At 40.5% G+C, this 20,824-nt stretch overlaps 2 protein-coding genes across 3 annotated transcripts in view; one reads left to right on the top strand and one right to left on the bottom strand.

Moving 5' to 3' along the window:
* The window catches only part of CWC15 (CWC15 spliceosome associated protein homolog), a 408,388-nt gene that overhangs the window by 276,648 nt on the left and 110,916 nt on the right, over nucleotides 1-20,824 (top strand). The gene's annotated exons all lie outside the window — the stretch shown is intronic.
* Nucleotides 8,391-18,356, bottom strand: LOC126936521 (lysine-specific demethylase 4E-like). The gene is given in 4 exon segments (XM_050759267.1): nucleotides 8,391-8,491; nucleotides 8,494-8,627; nucleotides 15,454-17,747; nucleotides 18,312-18,356. Coding segments are annotated over 3 exon segments (2,106 nt in total). The 5' UTR covers nucleotides 17,325-17,747; nucleotides 18,312-18,356.

Below are 20,824 nucleotides of genomic sequence, written 5' to 3'. Positions count from 1 at the left end.
AACATGTAGAAAACACAAGAATTTCCCAATACAAGACTACAAAATAAATGTCAATTAAAATTTCATAGGTCAATAAATTGAGTACATCTGGACCTCAGTGAAATAATATTGAAAGTTAAAAATAAAAAACCTGAATCCAATCATATTTATTTGAAAATTAATAACCACATTTCTAAAACTTTTTAATGTTGAAGTCAAGCAATTAGTAAAGCAAAACCAAAACAAAAGAATAAAACATTAAAATAAAAATAGAATTACAAATAAACAAAAGGGATGATATGTTTTTTAAAAAGAGGATTAATAAAATTTGAAATCTAACACTTTTAAAGAAAAAAAAAATTTAGCAATACTGATGAAGAAATACAGTTTCTAGATCTGGAAAGGAAATATACAGAAAGGGCCTAGAGCATCTTGGAGTGCTGGAAAATGATGTGATAAATAGAAAACAAACAAAAGCATTGATGGAGTAATTTTAATGTGGTACAAAAACCAATAAAACAGCTCCCAATGGCCACATATTGAACAATTTAAGGAACAAACTAAAATACTACTATATCATATTCCAAAATACAAAATATGAATCTGTGCTGCCGTAAATAAATGGTTAAATAAATTAACACATTGGAGAGAAGAGAGAAAACTCCTCTGCAGGAGAATTCTAAATAAATTAAATGAATTAAAATGTTGCTGATTTTGAAAATGTTATGTAACCTTATATACATAGAATTGTGCTTTTTATATTTTAATGTATTTTGTGTTTTATTTCCCTCATCTATATTGTTCCATCTAGCTGTACTTGATCCTTTTGCCTTGCCGTAAGGCATTCAATGGTATAAATGTTTTGCTGTTCATGGGCACTTGGGTTGTTTCCACTTTGGGCCTCTTACAGTGTTGCTCAGAACACGCTTGGACATGTATACTGGAGCTCATGTGTCCTTTTACGTATGAATGGATCCCTTGTCATAGAATACAGGAAGCCCACTGTAACCTCTGGCTTCAGCATCAGTGAATTCAGCCAACTGTGGGTAGAAATTATTCAGAAAAAAAAACAATAAAAATAAATAAAACATTATACAGTAAACAATTATTTACATAGCATTTTCATCATAATGTAAGTAATCTAGAGATGACTTAAAGTATATTGGAAGATATGTATAGGTTACATGTGCATACCAAGCCATTCCTCAGAATCCTCAGGGGTTACTAAGGACCAGACCCCCTCTGCCTGCAGAATATCAAAGGACAACTGTATGTGAATTCAAACTTTATCATGCCTGATTGTTTTTCAGCAGTTTTTATCAATTTACACACAGGATAGCTGTATATGAGGGTGCTCAGTGCTCTTCACTTTTGCAAACCTTTGGTGAATATCAGACTTTTTAGTTTTAGCAGGTGAGGTGAGGGCATTAAGATTTGTTTTACCTATGATTGCTTCCCGGCACAACAGCCTGGGGTGACACAGTGAGACTTTGTCACTTAAAACTTAAAAAAAAAAAAGAAATTATTTCCCTAATTACAAATGAGTAATTTTTTCATGTTCGTTGGCCATTTGGATAGTCTCACTCATGAGCTGCCTATTATGTATTTTGTCCATTTTTCTATTGGGTTGACGTTCTCTGCACTAGCTCTTTATATGTAATGGATATCAGCTCTCTGCTGGATATGAGTAATAACAGTATTGGTTCACACTCCTTGGTGTGTCATTTGTCTCTTTTTTTCATATCTTTTGATGAACAGAAATCCCTCTTTATTTCTAATAGTAAAATATTATTTAAAATAACTAACCTACATGGTGACTATAACATGGCAAACACTGTTCAATTTACTCTTCGTACAATAAATCATTTAATTCTTATGACCTGTAAGAAAAATCTTACCTCTAATTTTCAGATGACAGAACTGAGTCATGGAGACAGTAAGTCACTTGTTCACGGTGGTAGAGCTAGCACTGTTAGAGTCTAGCACTGTTAGAGTCAAGTATTTAAATGACAACCCCCAAAATGATGCCTTAAAACAAAAAAAGACTTCTCCCTTATCAAACTGTAATATTTGAGCTGATATCAACAGTACCTCTAAGCACAGAATACTGAGTCCAGACACAGACACATGTACAGTTGACCCTGGAACAATGAGGGGGTTCAGGGTGCTGAACCCCTGTGCAGTTGAAACTCCTCAAATACTTTTGACTCCTCCAAAAACTGAACTACTAAGAGCCTACTGTTGACTGGAAGTCTTACAGATATCATGAATGGCTGATTAACACAGATTTTGTATGTGACATGTACTAAATACTGTATTCTTACAGTAAAGAAAACTAAAGAAAATGTTTTTAAGAAAATCACGAGGAGAAAATGTATTTATCGTACTGTACTGTATTTATGGATACCTTAACAAGATGAATAGCCTGTCTGAAATGGCTGATAACCTCACTGCAGACCTCAATGTACACTACACATCAAGCAATTCCACATTTTCTTATACTGTCATGACTTTTCTCTGCTTCTTAGGAACATTTCCAGCATCGCTAGTGGCACTTCGTATGGGCCCCATAGTATTATTCAAGCTTTAGGATATTGTCCTAAACATGATACTCAAGAGATCACTTTTTACTGTGATAGACAATTTACTAGAGAGAAAAAAATTGCTCAGGCAGAGATGATTAGCGTCCTGCAGCATTTTAAGAGGATACTCACAACACGAGCTCACCGCAATGGCAAAAGGAACAGGCTACAAAATTATTACAATAATACAATATTATTATAGTTAATTTTATGCAGTTATGATTTAATACTGTATCTTTACATTTGTTTACATTTATCTCATCTTCAAATGGCATTATATATGGTCTGTGTGTGTGTGTAAATTTGGATAAATTTTAACTTTTTGTAACAGAATTGTATATATTTTATGGTAGTAAATGTTAAAATACACTAATATCTATAAATATTTTATGCATTCATGACATACCTCATTTTTTCTTATATTTTGCAATATTTCTAGAGTACAAGTTGCATCCAGGAGTTTTTTCAAATTGTTCTAAATCTCCAAAAATTTACCAATACAGTTGTGAAAAAAAAATCCCTGTATAAGTGGACCCATGCACTTCATTTGTTCAAGGCTCAACTGTATATGTGGGAGTCTGTATATAATAAAGGTGGCTTACCAATCCCATGAAAAGTAATTGATAACTCAATAAGGGATATTGATATTGGGGGGAAAAATTAAAATAGAGCTCTACCTTACACTACTTAGAAGAGTAAATTAGTGATGAATTAAAGACTGTATAAAAGAGAACTTTAGGGCTATTTGAGAATATACTGAAGAACGTGTTTATGAATTCAAGGTGGGAAAAGTATCTTAAAGAAAGAAGAGCCAAAAGCAGAAACAACGATGAAAATTTCTGACATATTTAACTCATTCCAGTGTAATGAGGACATAAAACATTGAGACAAGATACCGGATAGAAGAACAGTTTTGTCATATGTAAAATAGACGATGAATAAGTATCCTGAAAACTTCTATAGATCAATACAAGCAATGAGTTAACCCAAAAGAAGGGATCGAAGCCTTAGAAAAGGCAACTCATAAAAAAAAGGAATTCCAGATGGCCAATAAATATGAGGGGATGTACAAGATCACTAGTAATTGAGAAAATGCAATGAGACATTTTTCTCAATTTAAATTAGAAAAAGTGAAATGATCTGACAATGTAAAAATGGGCCAAGATATGGGGAAACCAGAACTGTCCCACTGCTAATGGAGATAGAAATTGTAGGCTGACTTAGCTATTCTTAGAATAATTGAAAACAAATATCAGTATAACCAAGGAACTCTAGTTCTATGCACACAGCTGTTCAAGAAAGTGTTATTTATACATAACAAAGATGTGGAAATCATCTACATGTCCATCAGTAGGGGAATGAATAAAATAAAAAATTATACAGATCTATTGACTCTATTGGAGTCATTAGAATCTATATATGTAACAATCTGTCTAGGCCTTTTAATATTGAGTTTTTAAATAGGTAGGAGGAGGAAGAGAAGTTGATAAAACCAAACCTGACATATCATCTTGGCTGTGTAGACTTCTGACTATAAACATGGAGAATATGCATCGAACTCATAATTGTTATTTCTCAGAAATGAAGAGAAGCCTTCAGAAATGAAGGAACAGAGGTCATGGGAGAGGACAAAGATGGCTCTACACTTGCTCTTAGATAATTTTCATTATCAATGTTCCTTGATTTTCCAAAATACAGTACAGAATAGCAAAAGCTTATTATTGGACATGGGCAAACAGCTGGATATGGGCAATTTTTACAAAGAAGAGTGACCCAAATTGAGAGTGTCAAATGAAGTAATATAGAATTCTAATTGCAATTGCTTGAAGAAGCCCTCCACAGCCACCCCTAACTCCCTGAACTTTCCAGAAGACTAATTTAGAAACAAGTTTAGCTGTACTATTGCTTGTCCTTATTTGGCAAGAGAATGCAAAATATTTATGAAAGTAGCTGAATAGAAACAGTAGGACAATAGAAGCAATATTTTCTACAAATTATTTGTGTGCTTATGTTTCTTTTCTGTTACTCTCCAATATTTTTTTTAATGATAGCTATTCCAGGGCATCTATCTGCCTAGGATAAGATTGTGATGCTGCTGAAGATAATACGCAGAAATTCAGTTCTCACATTCCAAGGTGGAATGTGAGCCAAGCTACCGTGTCCACAAATTGTCAGAATTCCTTTCTTTTCTGCACTTTCATATCCACAATCCAACCTCATCACCTAATTTTAGCAACCTCCAATTCTCACCTGGAATATAGGAGCAAGAAAGTCTCATTTTCCACTGAAAGATGAGTGGTTGTAATTGGCAGAAGTAGTCATCCAGATGCTAACTTAATGGAGCTGACCCAAGGAACTAAAGTAACTTCTCCAACAGATTTTTATCAAAATCTATGTGTTTAGCCTTACTTTTACTCCCAACTCTGGAGGTACCTGGTGTCACAAAATCTTGATTCCTTTTGGTTCTGCACTGGGGATTCCGTTACCCTCCAGGTGTTCTCCCTACCAACCTAGCATTCAGCTTTGCACTGTTTCTTAAGATGGTTCCCACTTTTCCAGCTGCTCCTATCTTGTCTCCTGTTCAGTTTTCTCCAGTTTAAAATACGTGCAATAAAAATGCATACACCATAGGGCTCCATGTCAGTGAGTTTTAACAATCACATACACCCATGTAATCATCACCCAAAAGGAGAGGTAGAACATTCCCACGGCCCCATCACATTCACGCCAGGACCCTGCTTCCCACCAGAGGCAATCATGTTCTAAACTCGATGACCACAGCTTACTTTGGTCTATGTTTGCAATGAATATGAATAAAAATATACAATAGGTTTTCCTATTTTATAGTTTCCAAATCTGATGTTTGTAAGATCCAGCTATTCCTGTTGCATGTACCAGCAATACATTCCATTTTGTTGCTGAATAATATTAAATAAGCTACAAGTTTTAATAAGCTATGAATTTTTCTACTTATATATTCAGAGATGTGTGAATTATCCACAGTTCGTGATTCTTATAAAATGTGTAGGTATTTAGGAGGAGAACTGCTATAGATGGATGGGTGCTCAAGTTTATAGAACATTGACAAACGGTTTTTCAAAGGGGCTGTATGATGGTACATTCCCAGTAGCAATGCATGTGAGAGTCAGTTGCTCTGGAAATGGGATTGTTTCTTTTAGAGCCAGAGTGCATGGTTCTAGTAAATCCAGGTGTAAAACTGGGACTGATCCATCATGCCAAAAGTAAGATGTTTGCTTCTTATCCTTGTGACTTCTGGTATTCAAAGTGGCATGTTTTCAATGGCTGTCACAACAATAGTTCCATACATTGGAAGTTGAGATTCTGTCTCATGGCCATTTCTAGCTCCTCACATCCCTAAATAACCATGCAAAGAAGGATTATAATTTCTCAGCAGGGGGACCAATCTTTATTCTCTTAAGGAAATTATGCCTTTGAAACACAAAGAAACCTAAAGTACAATTGCAGTTCAGGTCCACTACAGAGCAGACTCCAAGACTTCAGCACCAAGATCTTTAGAGTGCCTTTGGGATCTGTATCTGAGTAAGGGAAGGATAGGAAGAAGGTTTGAGCACAGAGAAAAGTTGATCTGTGGTTTATGCCCAAAGACAGTCAGCTGATCCTGCAGGGACTCTGGAGCTCAAATGGCCCTCAGGATTGTCCTGAGTTCAGCAGAGATGGCCAAGCTTTATGCTCCAGCACTGAGCAGTCATCGGATATGGGCTACACTCAGAGGAGACATGGCCTTGGGTAAGGCAGCTCTCTGCAGCTGAAGGCTGTCTGCCTCCTGCATTCCAGGGCCAATGAGACTTTTTCCTATCACATAAAAATTGATTTGGTCATGCAAGATGTACTGTAGGTCCAGCAGTTCTCTAGGGCTTCTCCCTTCCAATGAATCCAGTATGCTTTCATCTTGTGGTTCCACCATCTCAGTATTAGCTTTAGCCCCTTTTCAGCCAGGCAACTCACTCCGTCTTCCTGTGTGCCTGCAGACTCTGTGTTCAGCCTCTCAGCTTGAATTTTATAAAGAATAAACTTCCATCTCTTATTGCATTAGGAATGACAAAGTTGTGTGAATGAGTGAGATAGGCAAGAAAATTTGGGTTTTTCTGTTCTTTATTGAAAAGTTCAGGCAAGCACCAATTGTTTATTACTTTGGCTCTCAAATTGCCTGAAGCCTCAACTTTGGAGCCTTAATAACATTCTGTAAGGGCAGTTAAGCAAGAGTAGTACTAAGGGGAGGGGTGGCTTGCTTCTCTGAATGTTTCCTTCTACATCCAAAACTATCACTTTCAATTTCCAAAATAAGTTTTGAATTTGTCCACTTCCGTGCATTTTCAAGATGAACAATTGAGTCTAAGCAACTGTCACTCTCACTTGTATTGTAGATGGTCTAACTCTTTCTCCTTCTGGTACATTCTCCACAGAGCAACTAAGCTGATTGTTTAAACGCATAAATCACATCTTCACTGCTGTTTTACACCTCCAGTGCCTTCTCAATTCAAGTTGATAGAATACCCAATAATGCAATTAACATGAGTCACAGGGCCTAAGTGGTCTGATCTCTGCCTCTTCTTCTGTGTGCCCCAGATATAAATAAGCCTCTATCGTATCACTGGTAAAACAACTCATCAAGTTCTATATTAGGCCTATTGCACTTACAGTTCCCTGCAGGTGGAAAATCCCACTCTGGACCTTCTTATTTTTCTCTGTTGGGGCCCCAAAAGGTCTCCTGTTCTCTGAAGCCTTCCTGGACCAGCAGCTCAGCCAGCCTCTGCCCATTCTGCCCTGTTGTCCAATCCTGCTTTTTAGTTCCTACACAAACACACGTTCCTGACTGAAACTGTCTTGTTCACTTACTTGGGGGTTTATTTATTGGGCTGAGTCAATGAATTACCAGTGTGAAGTATGCACACAGCTTTATGTTCTCTCCCAGGCAGTGGAGCCTGGGAGAGAAGAGAGTCGGATGATGGCCCTTTTATCCTAGGGCTATTCATCTTTCCCAGCAACTTGGGTCCTGCTATTTGGCTGAGTGCCAGGCTGGTCCTACCAAGCTATCCTCAAAGCATAACTGCAATCCAGTGCTCCCACACAGCCAGACAGCCAGAACCTCATAACCATACGCTGAGCTCACTCACCACCACAAAATGTAACCAGTCCATAAAATATTAATAAGTGTTGCCTGGAATGTCCTCAAATAACTGCAAAGAAAAATGCATGGAGAATAACCTCTTCCTGCAATGTTTTTGAAATTACAATATTAGAAAGAAAGTCCGATTTTACTTGTTGGTGACCTTTAATATATTTGTGAACAAATACTGGCGATATCACATTTTAAATATCTCAATGACTTAGAAATATGATGCTTTTTTTTCTGACTCTATTGACCTAATTGGCTATAAAAGGCTAGTTTTGCAAGAAGGGGAGAGTTGAGGGAGGGAGGGAGGGAGAGATAAGGGAAGAAGACCATTGAAGGGTAACCACACTCCAAATTCTTCAGAAGTTCAGCAGCCTCTATAGTTGGTCCAGAGTTTGGGACACTGGGATAGATGAGCTCTTGGCAAACCCAGGAAGACCTCGTTCTGAGAGATACTCATGTCCAGTGGATGAAATCTCAACTGGTGACACAGAAGTAGAAGTGTCAAGATATTATAACATCTGAGAGGATGAAGAAAATATGGTGAATTTGGTAATCACCTTGGACTCAGCAGTGCCCAGGGGCCTCACCACAGGAACTAAGCACTGGGAGGCACTGCAGTTTTAGTGGCCTGAAAATTTGCCAAAAATTCTGAGTTGTAAATATGACCAATCTCAAGAAGCCCCCACAGAGCAGAGCAGTGGGGTATAAAAGCTGACCATGGGCACAGGGGCGGGGCCCCAGCAGCACCCAGAATCCTTGGCAGGATGCTGGATCCTGGGCTCAGTGGTACAGGCCTATCCATCAAAGCTGCATCTGTGGGCAGGGGCTTAGGTTCAGTGCCTGGAGGTGTGCAGTCTGTGACCACCAAAAGGTACCTTCTGGCCAGAAGGAGCCTGGAGGATTGACTTCTGAACCACCAGTTACAAAGGATAAGGACCACAACCACATCTACCAGTTGAAAGTTTCAGACCAAGGTTGACAAACCCAGGGTGGGCAGTAGGTCCAAGCTAAGGTCCTGGACTAGGAAGCATCACTGCAGGCTAAATTGGCCACAGGAACACCGGGCACAGAAATGTGAGGCAACAGGCACCACAACTGGAGGTCTTAGGCCGAGTGGGTCATGGCCCTGGTGACACGGGTGGTGCCTCAGTCCAGAGAGCCCTCTCAGGCACTTGGATCTTCCACGAGGTGGGCATCTCCAGGCTGGCCTGTGCCCTGGATTCCATGGGGTCTGCAACTAATCCCTCTTGTCTAGATTTCCACAGTTCATAGCACTTGGGTTACAGGATGCCCATGACAGTGTACAGGGAAAAGGTCACAATGACTTCCTCACCACTGCACTGAGAGGCCACTTTGCTTATCACATGGTGGCAAAATTCATGGCCTCCCTGAAATTGAAGCCATAGGTAAAGTCAGCATGGTGGCCATAGGGAAGCCATTCAGATATTTAGCCCCCTCCTTGAGTTTTCCCTGCCTTCAGCCTTTTCAACTACAACTACAACAAAATAAATTTTGTCTCTTCCCCTCCATCAATCATAGCTCTAAAAATTTTTGCAGTGGTTAACAGCACTAATTCCATAAATTATTGACTGAAATGCTTCAAATACCTCACATTAAGGAAAATGCTGGCTTGGGTCTAAAATAGCTAACTAGTAGATAGAGAATTTTTGAATTTTATTTTAAGGAAGGATTCATTGCTTCCTTGTGGGTGTGTGTAAAACAAGACTGTTGAATTATATCAAATGCCTATCAACATCTATAAACATGATCATATAACTTTTCTTCTGGTTGCATTTACGGGATAAGTTATATTCCTAGATTTCCTTGTTTAAACCATCACTGCCTTCCTGCAATAAACCCCATGTAGTCTTTGTATGTCATTCTTTTAATGTACTTAGATTCTCTTAGCTAATATTTAAGTTAAAATTTTTACATTGGTGCTCATCAATAAGTTTTGTCCATCATTTTCTCTCAGTCTGCAATTCATTAGGATTTTCTGTCAATGATGTGCTTATTTTTTTTTTTTTTTTTTTTTTTTTTTTTGAGACGGAGTCTCGCTCTGCCGCCCAGGCTGGAGTGCAATGGCCGGATCTCAGCTCACTGCAAGCTCCGCCTCCCGGGTTCACGCCATTCTCCTGCCTCAGCCTCCCGAGTAGTTGGGACTACAGGCGCCCGCCACCTCGCCCGGCTAATTTTTTGTATTTTTAGTAGAGACGGGGTTTCACCGTGTTAGCCAGGATGGTCTCGATCTCCTGACCTCGTGATCCGCCCGTCTCGGCCTCCCAAAGTGCTGGGATTACAGGCTTGAGCCACCGCGCCCGGCTGATGTGCTTATTTTTAAACTTGAATTTTTTCTCATTTTAAAGGCCTATGCATACTTGAAATAAAAATTTCACACAATTCCTCTGTGAAATTATCTAATCCTTGTCATTTTTGAAGAGTCAGGTCTTCCGCCATCTTTCGGTATTTCATACACAGGAATTTATTTCTTAAACTTTATATGTAGTAAGTTAATTTTTCTAAAAAAATCCACATCATTGAGCTTTATGTTGATTTATTATTTTACAGTTATTCCGACTCATTTTCTGTGTATATCTGTATCAATTCCTTGTTGCTACTTTCATATAATTGATCTTTTCCTAACTTGTAAATCAGAAGCTTAATCCAGTTAATTTTATTATTTGAATGTGATGAAGAAAATAAAGGCTGCAGATTTTCCTCAGCACTATTCTAAATGAATCTCATATATTCCTTTTTGTATGTTATTAAGTTTTAAATTTAAAAACACTCCAGTAAATGCTTATTGTATTCCAGGCATTGGTATTAGCAAGTTACATATATTCACTCATAGAACTGTCAACTAAACACATGAGGTAAGTGCTATCTCCATTTTACATTGAGGAAACTGAGTCATAAAGTTAAGTTATTTTCAAGGTCACACAAGCTGGTAAGAGAACCTGGAATTCAAAATCAGGCTGTCTTGCTCTACAGTTCATATTCTTAATAGATATTTATTGTTTTGTGGAAATTTGGCTTTTATGGTTTGTGCTTCCCTCAAATATGAAATCCATTCAATAAAAAAATTTAACCTGCCAGGAAAAGGACCTGTACATTTTCTGACTTTCAAAAATATTTCAAGTGTTATTGCATGATAATTCAGAATGTTTGAATTTTTTTCATTTTGTTTAAAGAAGATATTGATATTTTCTATTCACACTGATATGCTGTCAAATTTTGTGATTGATTCCTTGGCAGGATAGGTTGTCAAGGACATGAAATATACTTGGGATGCAGTGACTGTGGTGACCATACAGCCAATACAATAAGCCTTAGCATTCATATTGTAACTGAGCTCACTCAAGCAAAGCTATCTTTAGTAGGGACTTTCCCTTCTAGAGAGCATGCACATTTTGATTTTACCTGTCCTCAAACTGATCTTTTGTTCATTACAAGTAAAAAACACACCCATGGGGAGATTTAAGATACTAACGAGACATGGGATGTATGAATAAGCATGTACAGCTACTGTACATGTACAGAAGACCATCAGAACATGTGTACTAGTACCTGTTACCACCTCCTTATGAATAACCATGTAAAACTCCGATAATGGGGGTTTCTCCAGCAATGATCAATGCTGTCTCACCCTAACAAGCAGCCCATCCTGAATTCCTCCCCTCTTAGTGTGTACAGTCTATTCTGCACCTAACTTTCAAAATATTATTTTTCTTTCACAATAAATTACTCTATGCTATACTTATTTTGCTGTATGTCTCTTGTTTAAATTATTTTAAACTAAGAAGACAAGAACCAGAGGTTTCACAACAGCTGTCAACAGCACCTGAAGAGAGGAAGTATTTTCTATCATCTGGTTTGTCAATTCTACCTTATTGTTAATGTTGTCTAAGTTTTTCATATCCTTAGCTTTCTCTGTTTGTTCTGGCTTGGATTAATAAGGTGACTATATTAGTTCATTCTCACTTTGCTATAAAGAATATACCCAGGTAATTTATAAGGAAAAGAGGTTTAATTGGCTCACAGGTCTGCGGGCTGTACAGGAAGCATAGAGGTGTCTGGTTTGGGGGAGGCCTCAGGAAACCTACAATCATGATGTAAGGCAAAGAGGAAGTAGGCACATCTTTCATGGTGAGAGCAGGAGGAAGCGAGAGAGGGGGGAAGCACTACACACTTTTAAACAACCAGATCTTGTGAGAACTCTATCACAAGAACAGCACTAGGGGGATGGTGCTAAACCATTCATGAGAAACCACCACCATGAGCCAATCACCTCCCACCACACCACACCTCCAAAACTGAGGATTTCAATTCTACATGAGATTTGAGTGGGGACATAGATCCAAACCATATCAATCCTTCCCTGGCCCCCTCCTAAATCTCATGCCCTTCTCACATTGCACTGTATAATCATGCCTTCTCAAATGTTCCCCAAAGTCTTAATTCATTTCACCATTAACTGAAATGTCCAAAGTTCAAAGTCTCATCTGAGACAAGGCAAATCCCTTCTGACTATAAGCATGTAAAATAAAAAACTAGTTAGTTACTTCCAAGATAGAGTGGGGGTACAGGCATTGGGTAAAGACTCCTGTTCCAAAAGGGAGAAATTGGCCAAAAGAAAGAAGCTAGAGACCCCAAGCAAGTCTGAAACCTAGCAGGGCAGACATAAAATCTTATACTTCCAAAATAGACTCCTTTGACTCCATGTCTCATATCCAGAGCACAACAGTGCATGATGTGTACTCCCAAGGACTTGTGTAGCTGTGCTCCTGTGTCTTTGCAGGGTTCAGCCCCTGCAGCTGCTCTCATGGTCTTGTGTTAAGTGCCTGCAGCTTTTCCAGAAGTAGGGTGGAAACTGCTGGTTGGTCTACCATTCAGGGATCTGGAGGAAAGTGATCCTTTTCTCACAACTCTGCTAGGCAGTACGCAGTGGGGACTCTGCATGGGGGTTCCAACCTCACATTTCTGCTCTGTACTGCTATAGTGGAGGTTCTCTGTGAGACCCTTTCCCGTGCAGCAGACTTCTGCCTGGACATGCAGGCTTTTCCATACATCCTCTGAAATCTAATCAGAAATTCTCAACCCTCAGTTCTAGCATTCTGTGCACCCTTGGACTTAACACCATGTGGAAGCCTCCAAGGCTTATGGCTTGCACACTCTGAAGCAATGGTCTGAACTCTTCCTGGGCCCCTTGAGCCACAGCGAGAGCTGGAGCAACTGGTATGCAGGCAGGCAGCAGTGTCCACAGACTGTACAGGACAGCAGGGCTCTAAGCATAGTCCACAAAACCGTTCTGTCCTCCCAGACCTCCAGGCCTCTGATGGGAAGCATTGCCAGGAAGGTCTCTCATATGCCTTCAAGATGTTTTTCTTAATATTTTGGCTACTAGTACTTGCCTTCCTTTTAGTGATGTAAATTTCTGCAGTCAGCTTGAATTCCTCCCCTAAAAGTGTGCTTTTCTCTTCCGCTACATGGCCAGGCTGCAAATTTCTTAAACTTTTACATTTTGCTTCCCTTTTGTACTCTGCTTCACTGGAACTGGATATAAGTTACACTTTCAGGTCATTTCTTTGTTCATGAATGTGAGCCTAGGCTGTTATAAGAAGACAGGCCAGATCTTAAACTCTTTGCTGCTTAAAAATTTCTTCTGCCAGTTACCCTAAATCATTACTCTCAAGTTCAAAGTTCCACAAGTCCCTAGAAAGGGGCACAGTGCAGCCAACCTCTTGGCTAACACATAACAGAAGTAAACTTTGCTCCAGTTCTCAATAAATTATTCTTCTCAATCTGAAACCTACTCACACTGGAATTCATTTTCCATATCACTATCAGCATTTTTGTAACAACAATATAACAAGTGTCTAGGAAGTTCCAAACTTTCCCTCAACCCCCTATAGTCTTCTGGGCCCTCCACACTCTTCCAATCTCTGCTGATTACCCAATTCCAAAGCCACTTCTACATTTTCAGAAATCTTTGTAACAATGACCTATTCCTGGTACCAACTTGCTGTAGTAGTTCATTCTCTCGTTGCTATAAGAAAAATACTTGAGACTGGGTAATTTATGTAGAACAGAGTTTTATTTGAGTCGTGGTTCTGAAGGCTATACAGAAAGCATAGAAGCTTCTGCTTCTGGAGAGGCCTCAGGAAATTTGCAATCATGGCAGAAGGTGAAGGACAAGCAGGCACATCTTAATGGCTAGATCACAAAGAAGAAAGATGGTGGGGAGGTGCTACACACATTTATTTATTTATTTATTTATTATTTATTTATTTATTTATCTTGAGGTGGAGTCTCACTCTGTCACCCAGGCTGGAGTGCAGTGGCATGATCTCGGCTCACTGCAACCTCCACCTTCCAGGTCCAAGTGATTCTTCCACCTCACCATCCCAAGTAGCTGGGATTACAGGTGCCCACCACCACGCCCAGCTAATTTTTGTATTTTTAGTAGAGATGGGTTTTCACCATGTTGGCCAGGCCAGTATAAAACTCCTGACCTCAGGTGATCTGCCTGCCTCAGCCTCCCAAAGTGCTGGGATTACAGGCATAAGCCACCACACCCAGCCATGCTATAGACTTTTAAACAATGAGATCTTGTGAGAATTCTAATGGGAGAACTACACCAGGGTGATGGTGCAAAACAGTTCACGAGAAACCGCCCCCATGATCCAATCACCTCCTGCCAGACCCTAAATCCAACATTGGGGATTACAGTTCCACATGAGATTTAAACCATGTCCATGACTTCAATGTGCCTGTGTTTAATGAGTCTCTTTCCGTTTTATATGCTGTAAGTCATACTTTATCAAACTTACTTCAATACTCATGACTGCTGCAATTTCATTCTGAAATTTAGCCTTTTACATTGAAGAGAGACCTTCTATGTACCTTGGGTCTTCATTCAACTTAGACTGATACTAAGATCTGTGACTCTACTTTTATGTTTGTTCTTTCCTAGGTATACTTTTGCCATTCCTTTATCTCAATCACTTTTCTTCATCACTTTTTTTGATACATCTTTTATATAATTCTGATTTTAAAAACATGTATTAAGGATTTTTTTCTTTACTTTGCAGATGTACAGTAGAGATAGCAAATTTAATAAACATCAATAACATTACAAAATATCTCTGGGGCCATGAATGGATAGCAGACTCAGTTGGTCTACAGGTCTAGTTTGTGCATGAACAGTGGATGGTGGCCTGGGGTGGAGAACATGTTGCAGTTGAAGGACTGTGAGAAGCCCCGAACCTCACTGGGGCTGTAGCAATGTCCAGTGGAAGCCAGGGCCAGAGAAATAGAGGACCAGACGGAAGGTAAAAATGAGGGACTCAGTGAGATTCTCAGCATCATCCAATGTGAGTCCAAATTGCAGTGGGATCTGGACCCATAGCACTGTAAGGGAGGTATCCTGAGGGGACAACAGCAGCAAGTGCTGTCCATGGCATCTGGGCCATGATGAAAGCCACAGGCACAATGATTAGGAGTAGACAGAGAGTCCCTGAGGGATATTACAACATCCTATGGCAACCTTTGGGGTGGGGAGTTCCGTGGTCTCTGAGAGCCCTGGTTGTCACAGTTGGAGACGGAATCTGGGGCCTTGGAAATTTGTCAGTTATTGGAGGTAAAGAATCTTCACTGTGGAGAGGCCCAGGCCAGAATTGTGCTTGGCAGGAATCTTCTCTGATTCCTGGGATTGGGATAAGAAGTAGATATCACTTGACATTTGGCACCATATTCAATAGCCATGGGTCCAGAGGATTGATCATGCATTGGAGGAAAATATCCCCAGATTTAGCATCGTATCTCTGCCTGTCTGTAGCCCCAGCAGATGAGTCGGGGGCCCAGGAGATCCTGGAAAACTCAGTTGGGGTCAGAACCCTAGAGGCATAAGAGTGGTCCATCGCTGCAACCTTGGCCAGGTTCTCCAGGGATTTCCAGTCCCCACCGGTGTCCCTGGACAATGTAATCAAAGGCACAGTGACATTGGAAGGAGTCATGGTGACAACATCAGGAAGACTAGTAGCAGTGCTGTCGAGGGATAATAGGCAGGGGCCAGGGTGCATGGGTTCATCAGGATCCAGTGGGGGCCCCAGGGGTTGAAGATCAGGGGCACAACAGCAGCCAGAAGCCTTGGCAAAATGCGGAAGGTCACTGCTCAAAGGTGCGGGTTTGTCTGTCAAAGCTTCATTGGCGAACTGGAGCTGAGGTTTGCGGCCTGGAGCTCTGCTCCCTGTCCCCACTGAGAGGCGCCTCTTAGCTGCAGACGGAACAGTTGTCGCCTCAGTCCCCAGTTCTCGAGGACGGCGACCACGACCCCGTCTTCCAGTGGAAGGGGGAAGAATCCGGGCTGACGTCTCCAGGGTTTGGAATGCAGATCCAGGCACAGCATCGGTGCCATGGCCCTTTGGCTTGTAACAGAGCCCTGGGGCCACAGTCTGTATGGGACAGCTGGTTATGTGGTTCCGGAGACGCCTCAGGCCCAGAGCAGCTCTCCTAAGTGCTATGTCCTCCCTCCAGGTGCTCACCTCTTGGTTTTCTGCAACCCTGGGCTCTGTGTGATCCACAACGGTCAAGTCTTGCTTGTGTTTCCAGAGCTCATAGCTCTCTGGTTGCAGGATGCGTATGAAGGCGTCCATGGAAAAGGTCACTCTCGCCTCCCCACAGCTACACTGTGAAGCCACTTTGCCATAATCAATCCATCGTGGAGTGGCAAAGTTGATGGCCTCTGCGCAGTTGAAGCCATGGTTGAAGCCAGCATGGTAGCCATAGGGAAAGGTCACCATGAACTCCCCAGCCTCTTGAGTCATGCGATTGAAGGGGATCCCGTTCTTTTTGAGAACTGTTGGCGAGATGAGGGCCACCTTGTGCCGCAGGAAGCCCTCACAGTCCCGGGAAATGCCTGGGAAGAGCTCCCTGGCCAGGCGTTCCAGGCGCTGACCATGTTCTGGGGGCACCACGTACCAAGTTTTGGGCTCCCCAAAGTGCAGGTAGTTGATGCTATAAAGATCCATGTCCTCCGTGTGCCAAGCGAACGTGGTCTTCCACATGCCAAAGTAGAGGTAGGGTGTGTTGACACCCTCGATGACAACCCCACATTCCTGCTCCAGCAGGTCCAGAATTGTTCCCAGGTGTCCTAGGTTCCATGGTTTAGTGCTTTCTTCAAATAAGGAGCCGCTGATATCAGCAGCATAAATTGGTGGATTACCGGGGTGGCTCTTCCAGTACTGTTGCTCCAAATCTGCAAAATTCCGGTGTGGTGGAGTCTGATGTTTTTTACTGTTTGCCAAGTGGCGATACTTCCCCACAGTCATGGCTTTTTTCTTTTTATGGTATTGAGTAAACACCCCTGCCTGTCCAGAGGTCACCTGCTGGAGGGGAGTGGCTACTAAGATGTCTTCGATATCATCGTAAGTCTTTCTGGCTTTCCATTCCTTGGGTGGAATTACCTTGGCAAGGCCAGCTCGGTGTGCGCCTTGGGACTCCATGTAAGCAACATATTTGTTGAAATCTGTAAATTCTTCCATGGTCGGGTAAAAAGTCATGATGGTATGACTTGTGTTCTGGGGACTGGAGTGCGCAGACTTCATGGCTGCACACAAGAAGTAGCTGACTCCCAAGTTCTTAGGTGTCCTCTAGATGCCTGAGAGCGCTGGGGAGTAATTTCTTTTCTCCCCTTTGTTTTTCAAAATACTTTGGTTTATCTGTGAGGGAGTAATTCACACTTGAACTTTCGAACAAGTGAGATCTTTCACAGGCTTTCTGACTTCCCAGGAGGACTCAGGAGTCCGTATTTTTCCCAGGAGTCAGTATTTTTTTGTCCAAAGAAAATAGAATATGTCCCAGTGGGGCAGGTGCCCCAGCTGGAGTCCCAGCTCCACCTGCAGCTCTGTGAGTTTCCTCAGTTGGGGGTGTCACTGTGAGGCTTCTCTTGATTCTCAGGCTTTGGTGCCCCAGTAGCTGGTAACTCCACTGCACCTGGGCATCTCTTCTAGGAAATTAAATCAATAAACCTAAACAACAACAACACAAAATACAGAATATTTGAAAATACATGTATAACCAGACAAAAGAAATACTCAGCCAGTATTAAGCTAACCTAAAGGGTATGGTGTGTTAACATCAGGATATAAGGTCAAATAATAAAACAGAAAAAGAGGAGCATCTAATCAAACTAAGAGTGAAAATGATCAAGTTTGCAAAGGAATGAATTAAGCAAGCCACTCAAGAAACTGGATGCATTAACATCAAAGGAAACAATGAAAATAAAGACACAAGCAGAAACCATTGCAAAAGGAAACAGAACCTTCAATGGGAATGATGACAAAAAACTAAAACTTGACTTTTCAAAAAGATGGTGAGAAGTGAAAAGCCATAGGCATGAATAGAAAAGGAAATACAAATGAAACACATTGAGATAACTTAGGGGGCATAGCTAAAAATCTTGCTGAGATGTTTTAAAAATTTTAACTGAATCTTATGAACAACTTGGGTGAGAATAATTTTCTCAGTAGGACAAATATCAAAAAGTGCTCCAACAGAGAAATAAAATGACCTACCTTCCACCCAAAACTCACAATTCCTGACGAAAATACTCCAGGACCCAGAGAGAAGGTCTCCTCTTGGTAGCTGAACTCCAAATGAAGCCCCAGGTTGCAAAGACCCTGGCTTTATACCTGGGCGGCATCCTAACCCAATCAGTGCCCAGCTAATGTAATCACCGGGCTGGGTCCAGATTAGGCATCCCACCCATCCGGGCCCCTCCCTTTTATTTTACATTTAAATCCTAGAACAATGCTAAGTGATTAAAAGTCAAGTTATGGGAACAGGCAATCTAAATAAATACTAAAGATACCGAGGGTAGCAATATTAATATCCAATGTATATATAAGATCCAAGAGGGACATTTTATAGTTAATGAAAAAAATTCATAGGAAAATATTACAAGGATGAACTTTATGCACCTAACCACACAACAGTGACACACTGAAGCTAAGACTGAGAGTTGTAAGGTCAAACAGTAAAATCTGCAGTCATGATGGGAGTTTTGTGTGTGTATATGTGTGTGTGTGTGTGTGTGTGTGTGTGTGTGTTTAACATTATGCTTTCAGAAACCAATAAAGCAGAGTAGAAAATTAATAATGTTTAGTAATATGTACAAGGTTAAGAACTTTGAGGACGGAGACTGTAACAATTAAAAAGCAAATGTAAAATGCTTTTTGGTACATAGGTAACATTTATAATAGATAAATTTACCAGTAATCCCAGCACTTTGGGAGGCCGAGACGGGCGGATCACGAGGTCAGGAGATCAAGACCATCCTGGCTAACACGGTGAAACCCCGTCTCTACTAAAAAATACAAAAAACTAGCCGGGCGAGGTGGCAGGCGCCTGTAGTCCCAGCTACTCGGGAGGCTGAGGCAGGAGAATGGCGTAAACTCGGGCGGCGGAGCTTGCAGTGAGCTGAGATCCGGCCACTGCACTCCAGCTTGGGCGACAGAGCGAGACTCCGTCTCAAAAAAAAAAAAAAAAAAGTAAATATCAAATGAAAATTACATTAAATGAATATACTGGCCAAAATGAAATGAAATTGAAAGTCAACAATATTGGCCGGGCGCAGTGGCTCATGCCTGTAATCCCAGCACTTTGGGAGGCCAAGGTGGGTGGATCACGAGGTCAGGAGATCGAGACTATCCTGGCTAACATGGTGAAACCCCGTCTCTACTAAAAATGCAAAAAACTAGCTGGGCGTGGTGGCGGGCGCCTGTAGTCCCAGCTACTTGGGAGGCTGAGGCAGGAGAATGGCGTGAACCCGGGAGGCGGAGCTTGCAGTGAGCTGAGATCGCGCCACTGCACTCCAGCCTGGGCGACACAGCGAGACTCCGTCTCAAAAAAAAAAAAACAAAAACAAAAAACAAAAAAAACAACAACAACAAAAAAAGAAAGTCAACAATACAAAATCTGAATCCAACCATATTTATTTGAAAATTAATATGCACATTTCTAAAATCCTATTGATCTTCACATTGAACTCAAGCAGTAAGTAAAAACAAAATGAAACAAAAGAAAATTGTGCAACAGAAAATGAAAGATAAAAATAATGATAGAAAAATAAAAGGGAAAATGTATACTAAAATAAAGATGATTAATAAAACTAAAATCTGGTAGTTTTAAAGACAAAATACATAAGTGGAAGTAGTGATAAAGAACACTTTCTAGACCTGGGCAAGTAATATACAGAAAGAGCCCAAAGCATTTGTAGTCATGGAAAATAAAAACTCCGTAAATACACACAATGAAAAATGCGGTTACTTCCAGTGGGACAGAAGGAAAACAATTCTCAGTGGCCAAATCTCCAAAAAATTGAGCAAGAAAATATGTACATTGAATTATAATCCAAAATATGAAATAAATATCTATGAGTTCATACTGATATAAAGATTAAATAAACAAATAGCTGAGAAGTGACAAAGCTCTCTTTCATAAGAATTCTAAACGAATTAAATTAATTAAAATATTGTCTATTTTGAAAATGCTATGACCCTATATAAATATAAATAAAATTGTGCTTTATGTATTTTCATGTATTTTTTTGTATGGCATTTCCCTCATCTATGTTCTTCTGTGCAGCTGTACTTTGTCTCATTTCCCTGCTGTAATTCATTCAATGGTATAAATGTTTCTGTTTTTAATGGGTATTTGGTTCCTTTCTACTTCTGACCTCTTACAAAAAATGTCGCTCTGAAAATGCTTGGACATGGATAGCGCTTGGAGCTCACATGTACTCCTGTCTATGAACAGATATCTTTGTCATAGGAGGCAGTCAGGCCTCCATATCCTCTGAGTTCAGCAGCAGTGGATTCAACCAACTGAGGATCAAATGCATTCACAAAAAAAAACAGTGAAAAATAACAGTACAATAAAAACAACAAAAAATAGAGTAAACAACTACTTGCATGGCATGCTAACCCAAGATTGAGCTTTCTAGAATTTAGTAAGATGGTTCTTACTTTTCTAGCTGCCCTCGTCTTGTCTCCTAGTTGCTTTTCTCCAGTTTAAGATATAGGCAATAAAACACATAGATCTTAGG

This window comes from Macaca thibetana, chromosome 14, assembly GCF_024542745.1.
Source record: "Macaca thibetana thibetana isolate TM-01 chromosome 14, ASM2454274v1, whole genome shotgun sequence".
NCBI lineage: Eukaryota > Metazoa > Chordata > Mammalia > Primates > Cercopithecidae > Macaca > Macaca thibetana.
Note: the sequence above shows the minus strand (reverse complement) of the source record. Positions and strands in the feature narration are given on the sequence as shown.